The sequence below is a fragment of the Panicum hallii genome, chromosome 4 (assembly GCF_002211085.1).
Source record: "Panicum hallii strain FIL2 chromosome 4, PHallii_v3.1, whole genome shotgun sequence".
Classification (NCBI taxonomy): domain Eukaryota; kingdom Viridiplantae; phylum Streptophyta; class Magnoliopsida; order Poales; family Poaceae; genus Panicum; species Panicum hallii.
Window position 1 is genome coordinate 50,095,630 of NC_038045.1, and position 17,143 is coordinate 50,112,772.

Genomic DNA, 17,143 nt, shown 5'->3' on the forward strand with positions numbered 1-17,143 from the left:
CCCCGTCCGTCCGTCCGTCCGGCCATCCCGCTGCGTCTCCCGTGCACGCTCCGTGTGGCTGGCAGCCCTGGCGCCACCCCACCTGTCCACCACCGCTCCACCTCCCCCCCTACTCACCCCCCCCCCCCCCGGCGATCCGTTTTTGCTGTGTGCTTCAAACCAAAAACCCCTCCTCGCCTCCCATCCCTCGCCACCCGGGAAGCGCGCCCGAGGCGGCACCCCACCCCACCACACCGCGAGAGAAGAGAAGAGACGGGACGAGACGCGCCCCCGCACCCGCGCCCGCAGCCTCCTCGCTCTCCCCCGCGCGCGATCCCCACGCACGCACGCCGCCGGCCTCCCCCGCTGCAGATGGCGACGCCGGCCGTGGGCGCCGCGTGCCTCCTCCTCGCGCGGGCCGCCGGGGCCCCGGGGCCCAGGCGGGGCGGCGGCGGCGGCGACCAGGCGCGCCCGCGGCGGCAACAGCGGGCGGTGCGCCGGCGCTGCGTCGCGGAGCTCAGCAGGGAGGGCCCCGCGCCGCGACCGATGCCGCAGCTGGCGCCCCCGCTCGTGCCCGGCTTCCTCGCTCCGCCGCGGGAGCCCGCGCCCGAGCGGGAGCCGGCGTCGACGCCGCCGCCCGTGCCCGACGACGGCCTGGGGGACCTCGACCTCGGCCTCGAGCTGGAACGTAAGAGCGGCGCGTCCAAATCCTCTTGTTGGTTTTTAATCGACGTGTGTTCAGATCCCTGCTGATCGGGTCGTTCAGCACGAAATGGCCTGAGAAGTTGGGTAGATTTTTGAAGGGTGGATTTCGTGTTGAATTGATCGCAATTAGTATTGATCGAGTATGCATGATTACTAGTAGCATGTGAAAAAAAACCTGCATTTGAGCCCACGCGTGGCGACTCTGCGGCTTCTGCATTGGATCATGAGAGACGATGGGGTCCAGGGCGGCGTGTCGACACCTCGGTATGATGCGGGGCACTGCAGAGGTTTCGAGGGCCGTGCACGTGGTTAGATCTGACCAGACATAGCATAGATATTTTAGTAGGAAGAGGGATGGGGCTAACTCGGCCACTCGGGTGACACATATGTCCTTGCAAGTAGAGCGAAATTGGCATGTTTGTCTCTTCCCTGGCTTGGTGATGCGATTGTAACCTGTGTTGCAGGGTTGTTGCAAACCACGGAATATCCTAGCATAACCTTGGGGTGTCATATCAGTCTGCCAGAAGCTGATTTTACCGAATCAGCAGCCCTCAGAAACACTGAGACTGAGAGTGGAATGACCAAATCTTAGTCAGTTGATAGAAATCAGAAAGGACTTTCAGCGGAGATGTGTTATGGAATGACAGTAGCTATATGTTTAATAGCAAAAGAAAAAAAACTCAGAATTTATCTTAGGATCCTTAGATTATTAATATTTTGTCAGATACCATATTCTAGAGGAGCCATAGCACCTTCTAGTTAGTCACATGTTCCTTTCACTGGACTACTAGTTCCTATTTGGTACGAATCTATTCTTTTGGGGCCTTGCTGATATTTATTGATACGCTGTTGGCCCACCTTGCTCTCTTCCTAGGACCACAACTCTTCTTTGTTTCCTTGCATATATTAAACACACTGTCTGACCATATGATCGAATTTAGGAAACTAGTGAGCATCTGGCAACCTGAATTTGTCATTTAGCTGAGAACAGAATGTTGGTAGAACCATTATTATTCACTCCTAGACTTGTTTTGGTATGATGGAACAAGAACCCATATTGTGTTTTTACTTGACATTCTGCTAATATTTTTCCTCTACTCTGGCCTTAAGAAATATTTTGAGTCCTTCATTCCACATACAGAGATTGCTGAAAATTCCATCAACAACACAGTAGTTGTGGCAAGTGAGCAAGACTCTAAGATCATGGTTGGAAAGGAGCAAGAATCTGAGATCATGGTTGGGAAGGAGCAAGCTCGTGCTAAAGTAACACATAGCATTGTCTTTGTAACGGGTGAAGCTTCTCCTTATGCAAAGTCAGGGGGTCTAGGAGATGTGTGTGGTTCACTACCAGTTGCTCTTGCTGCTCGTGGTCATCGTGTGATGGTTGTAATGCCAAGATATTTAAATGGTACCTCTGACAAAAATTATGCAAATGCATTTTACACCGAGAAGCACATTAGGGTTCCATGCTTTGGCGGTGATCATGAAGTAACCTTTTTCCATGAGTATAGAGATTCTGTTGATTGGGTAAGTATTATATCACCTTATTGTTTCTGATTAGAATTAATAACTTGCTACCTTTGTCTGTAAGATTGCGCTGATTGTTAGTCATGTGAGTTTCTTGACATGTACATGTTCTAATGTTACTTTAGTACTTAATGTTATTGGTCCCATAGTCTTCAGTATCCTGGATAACATACAATATTTTCCAAATTAAGATAATGAGGGGTCCAAAATGCTATGATGTGTCCATGAAATCAGCACACTTGTGCCTCTGGTCCTAAAGTCTTATGCATCTGTGGTCTTGCATTTGTGTTGGCAAACATGATACCGACTAAAGATGACATTAGAGATAAGGATTAATGAATAATGATATGCTCGAGATAGCAGGAAACTTTCAAAGGTGGGGAAGATCATGTTTGTTGATTGCCACTGTTTGCAGGAGTGTCTAGTTAATACATGTCATGTCTTTCATCTTATTGCAATTGGTGATGAAGAATTCTTATATGTGTTTGGGCTAAATTTTTTTTCGATTCATGCTAATTATGCCATTTGTTTAGGTGTTTGTTGACCATCCCTCGTATCACAGACCTGGAAATCTATATGGAGATAAGTTTGGTGCTTATGGTGATAATCAGGTAAGAAGCTTGTTACATTAAGCTCCTATTTGATCTGTTTAAGTTTCTATCACAAATTTGATCAAGTGATATATGTCTTGCAGTTCAGATACACACTCCTTTGCTATGCTGCTTGTGAGGCTCCTTTGGTCCTTGAATTGGGAGGGTATATTTACGGACAGAATTGCATGTTTGTTGTGAACGATTGGCATGCCAGCCTTGTGCCAGTGTATGTTGTGAATCTTCTCATCTAAACCCTGCAAGCCTACACCTTTATTCATTGTCCTCGAATCTCTATTTTTCAATGCATGTCATATTCCATTAACATTCATTGATTCCCCCCTCTTATCAGTTCTGCAACATTTTCAGAATTAACTAATAATTTAGTGCAGCAAGATTTTTTAAATAGTTAAATTTTGTATTCAACTTACTATTGTAATGCTAGTTCTTAGCCTATCAGACTATCAGTTACAAATACTCTGAACCATCCCTTTTACTTTGAAACAGGAAGGCATGGTTCGGATAGCAGTTGTGTCTGTCATTGCACGTGATATCTGTGAAATGACAATCATTTAATTTCTAGAGACTGATTTATGTGGTAAACAGTAAAACCTGGTCCTTTATGTGTGACTGATAAAGACTCGGACAACACCAAGCATACACAATGAACAGAAGAGTTGAGTGGTAGTCTTGTATCATGTTATTCTCATACAAAAGAGTTCAGATGATACTTATTTCTTTTAATGCGTTTGCTCATGGTTTTCTGCTTACTGTGAGTTATCTGTATCACTTTGAAGTGTGGTTTTAGATGCGTGCCTTTTGCGCTCTGCTGTTTTCCCTTTTTTATTGTTCCCTTCTATTGGCTTAAAAAAATGCTAAATTAGCTTCCATTATGTAATCACTATAGTCCTAACATTGATTTTTTTCAGCCTTCTTGCTGCAAAATATAGGCCATTTGGTGTTTATAAAGACTCCCGCAGCATTCTAGTAATACATAATTTAGCACATCAGGTTCGAGCTTATCAATTTGCATTGTCTATATACAATCTGACAGTGCAGTTCACTCAGCACCGTATATCTTTTCATTCTGGTAGGGTGTGGAGCCTGCAAGCACATATCCTGACCTGGGGTTGCCACCTGAATGGTATGGAGCTCTGGAGTGGGTATTCCCTGAATGGGCAAGGAGGCATGCCCTTGACAAGGGTGAGGCGGTTAATTTTTTGAAAGGTGCAGTTGTGACAGCAGATCGAATTGTGACCGTCAGTAAGGTGATATTACATATAACAATTTTATGTAAATAACTTTTACAAGGTGTTATTCCTTCAATCTGCTGTCGCCTGTCTTCCACTTTTCATCTACGTTTCATTTCCAGGGTTATTCATGGGAGGTCACAACTGCTGAAGGTGGACAAGGCCTTGATGAGCTGTTAAGTTCCAGGAAGAGTGTGTTAAACGGTAACAATATTCATGTTAACTTATTTGTCTTCAACTGTTTCGTGGAACTTATTTTAAAAAAAAAAACTGTTTCATGGAAACAACCGAGTGGGATGATAAGTATTACTCGCTCTGATCACAAATAACTAATTTTTTTTTGGGGTTGCCTTAAGTCGATCATTCCAAAGTTCAATTACAAATTACTTTCTATGTGTTGAATTTAGAATATCTGAAAATGATAGGAGTAGAATCCTCTTGAAAGTTGAAATGTAGTACCGCAAAAGTAATACTTTTGCTATGTTTAATAAATATTATTTAACTAAAATTATTAGTCAAATTTGTGTTTGGAAACCCTTTTTGTGTTCAGGCGTCACTTATTTGTGATTGGAGGGAGTAATTTGTTATGGCTCTACTCTGCAGGAATTGTAAATGGAATTGACATTAATGATTGGAACCCTGCCACGGACGAACATATCCCTTGTCATTATTCTGCTGATGATCTATCTGGAAAGGTATGGTGACACTTGAGATAACTGCCTCCTATGTTCATTCTCTTCCTCCCATTTCTCGAATTTCTCTCAGTGACTAATCCTTTGTGTCCTGGCATTGTTGTTTTAGGCCAAATGTAAAGCTGCATTGCAGAAGGAGCTGGGTTTACCTATAAGGCCTGATGTTCCTCTGGTTAGTTACCAATGCTTCAGACATCATTTTTTCTCCAAAAATACAGTGGATTGATTTATTAGCTTGATTTACAGATTGGCTTCATTGGAAGATTGGATTATCAGAAAGGAATTGATCTCATTAAACTTATCATGCCAACCCTCATGCGGGAAGACATTCAATTTGTAAGCACCGACTCTTTTCCGTGACAGTAAGCTCAAAACTGAGTCAAACATTCAGTTTCTGACAAAATATTCTAATGTCCTTGCGCAGAATCGCTTTCTCCATTCCAGTCCTCTCTTTTCAACTTGATTTTTTATGTATGCTTACAAAAGGCGCTAATTAGTTCTTGGACAAGAAAAATTTATAAAAAAGAGGGTTATCGTTCCCTATGGATTCAACATGTTTCTTTCCGGAACACTGAATTACATTTCACATGCATGCATGTGCGCACGCTTAAAGAAACATAATTTATTTAACAGTATCTCAGCGATAGCTGTGTATTGGAGAAATTAGAGCCATGCCCTTATTCTTCTTCTGGCTCCTGAGTTCTTTTTTTTTTCTTCTTTCAACTGAAGACCGATGAAGGATAGGCGTGAGTTACCTTATACCTAAAACTAGAGTTAGTTGACAAATGATTTTTTTTATTATTTAATGTAGGTGATGCTTGGATCTGGTGACCCAGAGCTTGAAGACTGGATGAGATCTACAGAGTCGAACTTCAGGGATAAATTTCGTGGATGGGTTGGATTTAGTGTTCCGGTTTCCCACCGAATAACTGCAGGGTATACAAACAACACATCGCCAAAGAACTCACTTGCCATCTCATAACAAATACATTTTATATGTGAGATACTGATATCTCCCTTTTTGTACAGCTGCGATATATTGTTAATGCCATCCAGGTTCGAACCTTGTGGTCTCAATCAGCTATATGCTATGCAGTATGGTACAGTTCCTGTTGTCCATGCAACTGGGGGGCTTAGAGTAAGACAATTATCCTTTAATAATGGCTTGTAATATCAGTACCAAGGCAGAATGTTTGTTCACCTTTTTCTTTCATTGAACAGGATACAGTGGAGAACTTCAACCCTTTTGGTGATAACGGAGAGCAGGGTACAGGGTAAGTACTGCTCCATTTTAGAGTATTTGCAGGCTCTTCCCCTTCTTGTGTGGAATCAATTGAATGCTTACAATGGTTTCTGTAGCTTGCTCCTTTCATCAATGAACTGATTAAGTTTCACTGCTTACATATTTTACAGGTGGGCGTTCGCACCCCTAACAACGGAAAACATGCTGTGGGTGAGTTTCCATTAAACTTGAATCCTTGATTCCTGTTAGGATCTTAGCCATAGAATGTCCTCGTCCGTTGTACCCTAATGGCCCTTTTTGTGTACTAAACATTGATGAACTCAGTTGAGTTAACATCATCCGTCTAGTTGATTCTACTGATGACAATGTGTAACTGGATCTACGGGAAAAGATGCTTGATTCTGGTACGTATATGGGAAGTTGTACTTAGTGGGAAATGAAGCCCTGAAAAATATAGTTCAATATGAATGCAGCAGCTACCCCTCACCCTTTTGGTTCAACACTGCTAACTTCTGCCAGGTGCATGTGCATTACATGTTTGATACATGCTTCTGATGTGCAAATAGAGCTTTATTTTTGTTCAATACTTAAATAGAAGTGATTTGTATTGATTTTGATTAAAACTTCCACTCAATTACGTTTCACCTCAATCAATGTGGGTCTGTTTGGATGGGCCAAAGTTAAGTGCTAAACTTTAGCACCTATTAGCACTCATACTCCTGTTAAAGTTTTTGAGTCTTGGCTAAAGTTTAGCCCACCCCATTAGTACTCCTGTTTGGATATGTTAGTGCTAAAATTTAGCACTTTTGGGTATTAGGACATGGATCCAAACACCCCTATAGTTACTACTCTGTCCAGAATGTTATATGTGTACTAATAATTGCTTTGACCTTGACTAATATGTTATAGAACCAAGCCTGGAAACTATCAGTTACGAAGGCTGCAAGTTTCTTCTAAGACAATTGAGAGTAGTGTAGAGAGTTTATGCACCCCAGGCTTCAGGATTCATTTGTTTACTGTTTTACTAAAATGCAGTGCCTATTTTTTCTCTTGACCCCAGCAATAGTAAAACAAACCACTGCTGTAATGGGGCAAAGCATTTCACAATTGGTATTTTGACACTTTAACGATCTTTTGCAGACATTGCGAACTGCGATTTCTACATATAGAGAACACAAATCTTCCTGGGAGGGACTCATGAAGCGGGGCATGTCAAAAGACTTCACATGGGACCATGCCGCGGAGCAATATGAACAAATCTTCCAGTGGGCCTTCATCGATCAACCTTATGTCCGATAAAAGAGGGAAGCACAAGTAGCGTCTCGTTGAATATCCTCAGTTCTTCATCCTTCCATGAGCAGAAGGATGAGTGAAAAACCCTGTACATACATGGAACTATGGAAGCAGACCGGCTATACACCCTCCACTGTTCAGGTCAGCCTTACGGCCCCTGCTGCTGTGGCTGGTTTGTCTCAAAAGGACGTGATGCAGTGCCAACTCCAGATGAATGACAGTTTTGAAGAATAAGGAGGATGCTGGAAGCGGTCCTGCGCAGGCAGCCTCCCGATGGTACATATGAAATCAACTGGATTCTGTTTCTGTTACACCACTCGCTGTTTTCTTAAGATTGTTGCTCATGACATGTTGTCCTTTGCATGTAAGGGTTCATAGCTTTTGACCCTTTAGAGAACCATACCTCGTTTTTCTTGATGAACTACCTGACGAAAGAGCCCTCTTGTGCGCGCTCGTTCTCGACCGTTCGCCGAAGGTGCTCACTGCTGATGGCTACGCCACATCAGTGTCAATGGTGTCCGTACATTGAAAGCGTAGTTTTGAATGGGTTGGTATCAGCAGTGAGCACCTTCGGAGATAGCCTTACAAGATTCTCTCCTCTATATCTCATTTCTTTTCAACAACGTTCTCTAAATCTCGTTCTCTATACATTAAACCCTATATTAGAAACGTATTTTGTTCCAAATTTTTGTACGTACGTATTTATCATATCTCAAATGATATGGATATATTTTATTTTTATTTAATCCAGTGTTTAAAACGTAAAAAAAATAGAGAAGAGGAGAGAGAATCTATATATAAAGGAAACCTGTAGCGTTCTCTATTTTAGAGGAACATTTAGAGAACGCTGCTGGAGCATATAGAGAACGGAGGAATCTTCTCTATACAGGGGGTAGAGAACGGTTTAAAGTTTTCGTTGGAGACAGCTTAAAGCGCAAGGCCGTTCGTCTGGTTTGCCGTGTGTCCACAGGCACGGGTTTTCATATGCTAAATGCTTTAGGAGGTTTATTATCCTTGGCGTGACCACACCCTGTCCGCTTGGGAATCCGTCCGCTTGGCCAGTAACCTTCGGAACAAGGGCACGGCCTACGGCGTACGCCTACGCGAGCATTGGAGCCCTTCGGGGCACCACGCCAGAGAGTCTGGCGGGGCAACTTGCAGGGACCTCCATTCCGGAACCACCCATCAGTTTGGGATCTATCCCTGATCGTCTTGCTTGTCCAACCTAGATTCCTTAACGACCAGTTACAAAATATCGTTAAATTTGCTTTCAATATAAAGTAGGGCCAGAGCGGTCTTTGTCTAAAATATCGTTAAATTCGTTCCTTTTGAACTAAATTCTCAATTTGACCGAACCTGGTGTAGAAGAAATGCACGTTGTGAAATTCTCACTTTTGTCCGTTTGAGGTGGTTTTCTTTTTCTGACACGCCGTATGAGATGTTTGACCGTCCAAAATCTTCGCAAAGAGGTTATGAAACATGAATCCATGGTGCGTGCATGATGGACAAGGATACAGCTGGGCCAGGAGGCCCGGAACCTAGATGTATGCCATTTCAAGTGGACCAGCCTACCTGGATCCCTAACGGTGGGGCCATGATACCATGTCATGTTGAACGGGCAGTCTCATTCCTCCCTGTCACGTAAGCTGCCTGCCTGCCTGCCTCTGATCACGCCAAGCAAGGGATTACTGGCGAACTCAGGAACAATACAGCAAGCAGCATTGTCCCCACGGCCCTTGCAAAGGCCCTATAAATAAACCCCACCACGCCAACGCCAAGTCACCAAAACCATCGAGGCATCGATCGATCGCCCCGGCCCGTAAGCCCACCACCACCTGCAAGGCTGCGAAGGCCAGCCGGAGCTAGAGCGAAGATGGGCGCAGAGGCCGAGGTGCTCGCGGGAGGAGATCAAAATCGGCGCGTGGGGGGGACGCCCGCGGGAGCAGATCAACGGCGCGTGGGGGGGACGCCCGCGGCCGCAGAGCTGCCGGGGCCTCTGCGCGTGGGGGGGACGCCCGCGGGAGCAGATCAACGGCGCGTGGGGGGGACGCCCGCGGCCGCAGAGCTGCCGGGGCGCGTGCCCAGCCGCCGCGCACCCCGGCCGGCGCCGCTGCCGTACCAGGCGATGCTGGGGTCGACGGCGTACGCGCGGATGCGCGCGGAGCACCCCGCGGAGTTCGCGCCGGCGAGCGTCTTCTTCACGCACGACCCGCGTAGCGCCATCGACCGCCGCAACAGCTTCCGCGTCAAGGCCGCGCTCGTCTACGAGGCCGTCACGGGCCACCACGTCGACGACAACATGCCGCGCGCCGACAGCCTCCTCCTCGCCCTCGCCAGGGAATGCCACGCCAGGATCCAGGCACTGACGCCGACCGGTGATGCAGGAGGTGCTCTGCCGGAGGTGCCGGCCGGGGGTGCTCCTCCGAGTCCTAATGACCCGGGCACCAAGGGAGGCAAAAGCAGCCCGCCAGCGGAGGTCACCGAGGAGGGCCTGGACGAGACGCAGAAGCGAGTGGTCGACGGCGTCTTCGTCGTCGTCGGCTTCCTGCCGAAGCTCAAGGAGGCGATCGCCAGGGGCGCCGACCGCGACGGCGTCGACGAGAGCTTCAAGTCGCGGCACATGCAGGACATCGTCACGGACGTGGTCAAGCTCGAGAACCAGCTCCCGCTGCGGGACCTGCTCGACGTGGCCGCCGTGGCCGAGGCCGCGGTCGCGGCGACCGTCGCGCGCGGCGAGTTCAAGGACGTGGGCTCCAACGCCCGCGGCGGCGAGTACAGGCTGCCCTTCAACAAGGACAGCTTCGGCGACGTGGTTCAAGGCTTCTGCTGGTACTACTCGCCCTTCGCCTCCTCGAAGAAGCCGGCGGCGGCGAGCCCGTTCAAGGACGTGGCCGCCGACGAGGACATGGCGACGCGCACGCTGCTCGACTGCCTGCATCTGAGCGTGGTGAAGCCGCCGCAGGGCGCGGCAGTGAGCGCCACCGGCCGGCCGGCGCGCATGCCCACGGCGCGGGAGCTCCGGCGGTCGGGGGCCCGGCTGCAGGCCTCCGAGAACGGCCGCGCCGAGGTTGAGTTCGCGCAGCCGACGGTGTGGCTGCCGGCGCTGGTGTACGACTTCAAGCTGGCCACGGTGGCGCGGAACCTGCTGGCGCGGGAGTACGAGGGGCAGAGCAAGCCGGTCACGCGCTACTTCCAGATGCTGAACGAGCTCGTGGAGGACGCCGCCGACGTCCGCATCCTCCGGCGCGCCGGCGTGATCCGCGGCGGGTCCGGCGGCGTGCAGGAGGTGCACAGGCTGGTCAAGAGCATCGACGGGCACGCGACGTACCCGTCCGTGTACCTGGCCATGGACCTGGAGATCGAGAAGGTGAAGCAGTACCACGACAAGAGGATGACGAGCTTCCTCGTCCGCAACCGCCCCGGCGTGATATGGGCCTCGTCGGTGGCCGCCCTCTCGGTGTTCGCCATCGTCGCCGCGAGGAGGAATCGGCAGGGGTGAAGCCAGGAGCACAAATCAGTATACGCTGCTAAAAACGGTGCTGCCACGTACGTATGTACATCTACATGTATTGTAACTTGATGTGTTGTAAGGCGTATTTCGTGATATAAAAGGCAATAAAGTCCAAATGGGCTATAACAGCAAACAAATTGAACATCCTTCAATCTTCGGATTTTAAGATACTACGGTCCTACCTAGAACCCTAATTTTCAACCAAATGGTCATACAATTTGGCATTGCGAAGCTGTTCTGCGAGCAAATGGGCATCCACTACATGCAACTCAAATTGGATTCTTGGCCTTGATGTAGGCGAAATAGTTGACACAAAAAGTATAACAAGAAAACGATAAAACAAAGTTTCAAATAAAAATAATCCAAAAACACTTTCAAGCAGAAGTTTTCTAGAAAGAGCAGACATTTATTTTTAATTAAAAATCTTTTAACAAAGTTCCTCTAAAAACAAAGTTTTCAATAATAAAAATTGCTAGAAAATCATGAAAATAAGTTACAGAAAAAAAATTTCCCGTATCATTTCATGAAAAATTGTAAAATTTCTTAAAAACACTTTCCAATGAAGTTTATTGAACAAAAAAAATTTCCCGTTGATGTTTTAAAGAAATAAAAGGAAAGTGAAAAAAAGGCGTTGTGTGGGCCCTAGCATAGCAATGTTTGCCTCCGCCTTGTGAATCCAGTCGTCGCCAAGCGATACTCATTATGTTTGTGCACCGCGGCTCTGCCTGCTCGCATGGATCCAGCCGAACCCACGTTGGGAAATGAATCGGACTGGGAAAGAGGGCAACATAGCTGTCGTCGGGCAGGTGGCGAGATCAATAGCGACAAATTAGTGTGGAAGCAAAGGAGAAATGCATGGAAGAAAGGTTAATTGCTCCAACGCACGTATGGACCGAGGAGGAAGTTTTAGGAAGGAGCACATTGTCGAGTCCGGACAAGCACAAACGTGTGCGTGGGCCCTCACGCTTTAGTAACCAATGCGTGGATTACATGGCTAGGCAAACAGCGCACGAGCAGTGGTGCCCGTGCGCTAGCAAGCGTGCTAACGCATCGCCATGATTCATTAATCCAGTTCTCATAACTTGATGCATTATAAGGCGTCTACATGCCCTTGCCGCGATTGAAGCATATAGAACAATGCACAAGTTCAGCAAAGCCAATAAGCTGCATCCTCACATTTCACATCAACATCTAGTAAAAAGTCATTTCAAAATTCAAATCCATTGGCAGCAACAAGTGAACTACTTGGTGGCTTGAGAAATGAAAAAAACTATCAACACAAGCTTGGGCTTTGGGAGTTGGGACATGGCCGGCAGAGTGCTGAAGCTGAGGCGTTGGCCATTGCCTACCTGCTTCAATATGTGGCCGGTCAAGCTACCTTGAGAGTCGGCCATGCAGACGCTAGCAACAAGTCACGTCCAATCAAAGGCCAGCCAAGTACTAGTCCAAGCTTCAAGGCCTGCGCCATCATCTTTGTTTGTGTCGAAATCGAAGGTGACACCGAGCCTCTCGTCCAAGCACCACCCCCAACTGACCCGGAAGTGAATCACTGGCGTCTGAATCAGACGCCGAAATCTTCGTCAACGATGAGTTAACCGCGCGCGATTTCTGAAGCAACAATATGGCGATCGATTTGAAGGAGCTCGAACAGAAAGCACACACGAACTGGTTACAATACATTTTTTTTCTCAATCAGATCGATCCGGATCGGAGCTGTCTAATGCAACAGGAACACACTGAATACATGTACTGAATCGCTACGCAACACACTGAACGAATGAGAAGAGAGATGTTGACGCGAGAATTTTAGAATGGAGAAAAAAGAATGGATAGCATCTGGCTCCATACATACAAGGCAAATGACAAAACTTTCGGCGGCCGGGCCGGGGGGAGGCTGATCATTCGGCGGCGAAGAAGTCGCCGTCGCCGATGTCGCTGAAGCGGCAGCCGTCCGCGCCCGGCCACAGCGGGAGGTCGCCGAGGTCGTCGTCGGCGAGGTGGTCGAGCCGCGGCGCGGCGAGGTCCTCGAACATGACGCCCAGGGTCGGGTCGCCGAACGGGGCGGTGATGATGCCGGCGAACGGGAACGCCTCCTCGTCGAGCTGCGGCAGGAGCGCGTCGGCAGAGATCGGGGAGGTCTCGTCTTCGGCGGTGGGATCGGCGGCGTCCGTCGTGGGCTTCAGCGCCGGAGGGCCCGCTGCGTCGTCCGTCTCCCCCGGCATTGCGCGGAGGAGGACGGAGACCGGCGAGCCCACAAGCTGGGACTCGTCGCTGGACTCCTCGGCGGAGGAGATGTCGGCCGCGCCGAAGCGCGCCGCGGGAATGGCGTGGGGCGACGGTCGCGCGAGGACCGGCGTTGGCGGGGCTTCCGGGAAGTTGGTCGTCGCCGATGGCCCGCGGAGGCGGCGGGCCTCGCTGTCGTACTTTCTGGCGGCGTCCTCGGCGGTGTCGAACGTGCCCAGCCAAATCCGCTCGCCCTTGTACGGGTCGCGGATCTCCGCCGCGTACTTCCCCCACGGCCGCTTCCGCACGCCCCTGTACCTCGGCTCCGCCGCCGGAACCCCCGGCGCTTTCCTCTTGCCACCGCCGGCAGCAACTCTCCCGGCGGGCGCCGGGGCCGGCGTGATGACCTTGCAAGGCGCTCGATGCTCCACAACGCGGATCTCCCTGACAAACTTGCGCACTCCCCGCGCCGCGGTACCGGCGCCGGCGCCAGCCTCGTCGCCGGAGGAGTCCGTGGCGTCACGGTCGTCCCAGAAGACGCGAACAAGTTTGCGGATCGTGGTCGGCTCGGCCACCCGCTCCTGCTTCATCTTTCGCTGCCTCATCGCCATAGCTGCTTCCACCATTGCTCGCTCTCAGTGGCTTGTGGAGAACGAAGCGGGGAGAGGGAGAGGGAGATGATGACTAGACTAGGTGGAGGAGACGAAGAGGTGAGACTAGAAGATATAGGGGAGAGTCGTTGAGAGACGGAAGGAAGGAGAGAGGGAGGGAACGCATTGAGATTTTCTCCAAAAAATTTTAGGATCCGTGGTTTAATTTGGCAAACAGCCTGATTATTAAGGGTTTGCTGGGCTAGGCTATCTCTTCATTAATACATTGCCATTTATCCCAGATATTTCTCTACTCGCAAAATCTCCCATTTCTTGGTTTGAATGCGTTTTCAGATACAAATCCGGGGAAAAAAACGTGATGCATAAAAATGAGTCTCAAATTTAGTCAAACCTAGGCCCACATGTAAGAGATGCATTGCATAAAAAATATGTCCGTTCACTTTGAAGATTTGGAAAATAATTACAGGGATCAAGCTGTAGTAGGCCAGCAGGGTAACTGCAGTGCAAATGACATCTGGGGCCAGATGGGTCCATGTACTGAATGATTGGCAGCTCATCACTTTTGTTTGCTTCTTCATTTCCTTCCATATTTGTTTATGCTTTGGTAGTGAGCCGCTCCGTATGAACGTGACGTTTAGATTTGAAGGTTTTGGAAAATAATAGCGTGCCAATAAGAAGTATTGAGAATTGTGGCGCCTATTGAAATATTCTTTTAGAGTGTTGGAAATATGAAGAGCCCGATAAGCTTTATGGCAAATCATTTCAAGTTTTTTATTAGATGAAGTTGACGGAAAAACTTGGTGTCAAATTTTCAGTATTTCCAATTGAAAAACTCATTTTTAGTATTAAGTTGAAAAGCTTAATCTTTGTTCATGTAAAATTAATTTCATCAACTAATGATGAAACTATTTTATCGTCTCATTATTTCATAGAAAAATTTAACAATGTTGAATTCTACATGACCAGTCAAATAATAGTTTTTGTATCACTTGCCATTTATGTAAATTTTGCTAGATGTCTTCTAAACCGTCACATATGCATGAAAATATGATGCCAATTTTATTTTAATTTTTTTCTTTTTGTACAAATTTATGCAAATTTGTAGGAGCTCACCATTTTATATATTTTTAAAAGAACTAAATAAACGATATTGAGCTTGCTAGTGAAACAACATTTTAACCATGGCGAAAATCATGCGCATACCATGATGAACACCATGAATTCATGGTTTTCATGCAAAAAAAAGTCTTGCATTCGAAGCAGGGCCGGTCCTTCAAGCACCATCTTATTCTCCAAGCTGGAGTTTTAGCACAAAGCAAGTAACAGGTTTTCTGAGAAGGCAGCGAATTAGAAGTTGTATCAAATAAAATCGCAGGGCTTTACAAAAATCAAATACTACGATCGAATGAACTGAAACGGCCAAAAGTCTGACAAGGAGGAATCGGCACTCAGTAGAGCCGTAGAGGTGAAGACAGAACAGGGAGTACGAGCCAACTAGTCAATACTAAGTTTTATTCAGATAACCACAAAATTTCAGAATGATTGGCCGTCCAGGAGAGAACGAACAGACCCCAAGCGTGTCCGCTCTTGTCCACTCCCGAGACGAAACGGGCCATCATCGCGCAGCAGGGATGTTTGGTGAGATGCACTAGCTACTCATTTTTCTTTTCGTGCTCACGGAAAGGACAAGTTTTTGCTTTTTGCACCGCTGATAGAAAAATTAGGAGGATGCTTATGGAACTTTGCTGTCATCATGTACTACAGTACAGTCGTTGCTACACAGTTGTAGTATAGTTTAGAACTGACGTGGCCAGCCACATTAGGTTTTTATCTGTCGTTCATATTCCCAAGCTTGTCTGGCACGGCCCTCAAGAAAAAAAAATGCTTGTCGGGCACGTTACGTTGACGTTGGAACTGGGCAGGCGAAAAGGATGAGCTGACTCGTTAGCATTTACTCCTAGTACAAACCAGTGTGCTCAAGCAGGCGTTTCGAATGCAGAATTCATCTCGTTTTTATGTATATATTTGATTTGAGTCCATGAGTCTGATGAGTTGTAAGATTGTTCAGATTAGCAAGGGTGATGCACAAACACCAAGTTCTTCTTGATCGATCCGACTTGTCACTGATTAGCAATAACAAAAAGTTAACGGCGATCAAGTAGGCTAAACTCCAAAGCACGAGACTTTTGCCACCACAGGATTTTTAAACCTGCTGCCACTGCTCGTGACCATCATCAACTCGGGTCAATTTCTATGCTGATGCGATCCGACTGAGTAAAACCCGAGCCAGTGAGGCAGTGACCAATCCCAACTGCCACTCCCGTATCCGATCCACTGCAGCCGACGCGCGCCCCGGGACAGCGGAAAAACCAAGCCGGCGGGCGGCGCCAGGGCCGAGCCAGCAGCGTCGCCGTCGCCGTCATCGTCGTCGGCACCACCAGCCGACGCGATCATCAGCGCAGCGGAGCGGATCCCTGGAGATGCCGTGCCGCGGTGCGGGGGGCGGTAGCGGACGAGGCGAGAGAGCCGGCCGGCTGGCGCGCGCGCGCGCCCCCGGCAGGAGCGGCCAGCGGAACGGACAAAGCGGAGAGGCGACAGGGTGGCGGGGGGGAATTTAATCGGAAAGGCGGGCGCTGTCGCGACGCTGCTGCCCCGGACGCGACGGCGGCCGCGGGTGGTGGTGGCGACGATGGCGACGCGCCGGGACTTGGCTGGCCTGGCCCCGGCGGCCAGTGGCGCTAGTTTAAGGAAAGACGGCGGCGGATGAGAAATTCTGATCGGTCGACGTGAGTGCTTGCGGTACTGCTGCTACTGTTACCTGGGATCCGATGAACGGTGCGTGGCAGATTGTTCTTGTCCCCTCGTGTAAAAGTTGCTAGTGATCTGCACGGGCTGCAGTTCGTGCGTTCCGCTAGCCTGATTCTGAGAACACTGGTACAGATCGTGTTCTCTTGTCGCTCACCAACTGCGGTTAAACAAAAGATGACGGCCACGGGCGAATCAGAGTTGTTTCTCCAAGTCAAAATTCGCAGGAGGCACTCGAGCCAGCCGCAAAGGGAAACGGCCGGAGCCCTGTCCGCGGCGAACCGTCCCTGACTTTTCGCACTAGGATCACCGCTCCCACCACCGCCGGTACTCCAGTCATCGTCGTCATCCCGCAAGCCACGCAGATCGCGCGCGAATGGCGTCACCCAAAAAAAAAGAGGGAGAGAGAGAGATCGCGCGCGAATTGGCGGCCTCATGATGCGCGCGCCACCCCGGCCGATTTGACCCGGTCCGTCTCAAAAGCGGGCCCGTCCGCACATCATAAAAAAAGCCCCGCACGTCCAAACAAAGCCCGCACATGATCTCTTGGGCCTGGCAGGCAAACTTGCACACGCGGCCCAATATCTGGATCGCTGGCTCGGGGTGAGCGAGAGGGCCTGGCCAGCCGGAGCGGCGCGCGCGGCCCAAACAGCTGGATTGCTTCGTCGCGAACCCGGCCGGGGGCCGTCTCACCTCCTTCGCCAACGCAACACG

The 17,143-nt window shown here is 48.9% G+C and overlaps 3 protein-coding genes across 3 annotated transcripts; 2 read left to right on the plus strand and 1 right to left on the minus strand.

The window, feature by feature from the left end:
• The first annotated feature begins 351 nt into the window (after nt 1-351).
• On the plus strand, nt 352-7,733 carry LOC112889301 (starch synthase 1, chloroplastic/amyloplastic). The gene is made up of 15 exons (XM_025955862.1): nt 352-667; nt 1,826-2,211; nt 2,745-2,822; nt 2,906-3,030; nt 3,731-3,812; nt 3,896-4,069; nt 4,174-4,255; nt 4,655-4,746; nt 4,853-4,915; nt 4,990-5,079; nt 5,555-5,679; nt 5,773-5,881; nt 5,965-6,017; nt 6,157-6,196; nt 7,127-7,733. Exons 1-15 carry the CDS (start codon nt 352-354, stop codon nt 7,283-7,285), a joined length of 1,974 nt encoding a protein of 657 aa, XP_025811647.1. The 3' UTR covers nt 7,286-7,733.
• A 1,322-nt stretch (nt 7,734-9,055) lies between these two features.
• On the plus strand, nt 9,056-10,927 carry LOC112889938. The gene has a single exon (XM_025956742.1). The coding sequence runs from the start codon at nt 9,153-9,155 to the stop codon at nt 10,776-10,778; it is 1,626 nt and encodes a 541-aa protein (XP_025812527.1). The 5' UTR covers nt 9,056-9,152; the 3' UTR covers nt 10,779-10,927.
• Nucleotides 10,928-12,688: 1,761 nt separating this feature from the next.
• Nucleotides 12,689-13,639, minus strand: LOC112890630 (ethylene-responsive transcription factor ERF037-like). Its single transcript, XM_025957485.1, has one exon. It carries the CDS (start codon nt 13,637-13,639, stop codon nt 12,689-12,691), a length of 951 nt encoding a protein of 316 aa, XP_025813270.1.
• Nucleotides 13,640-17,143: the final 3,504 nt, after the last annotated feature.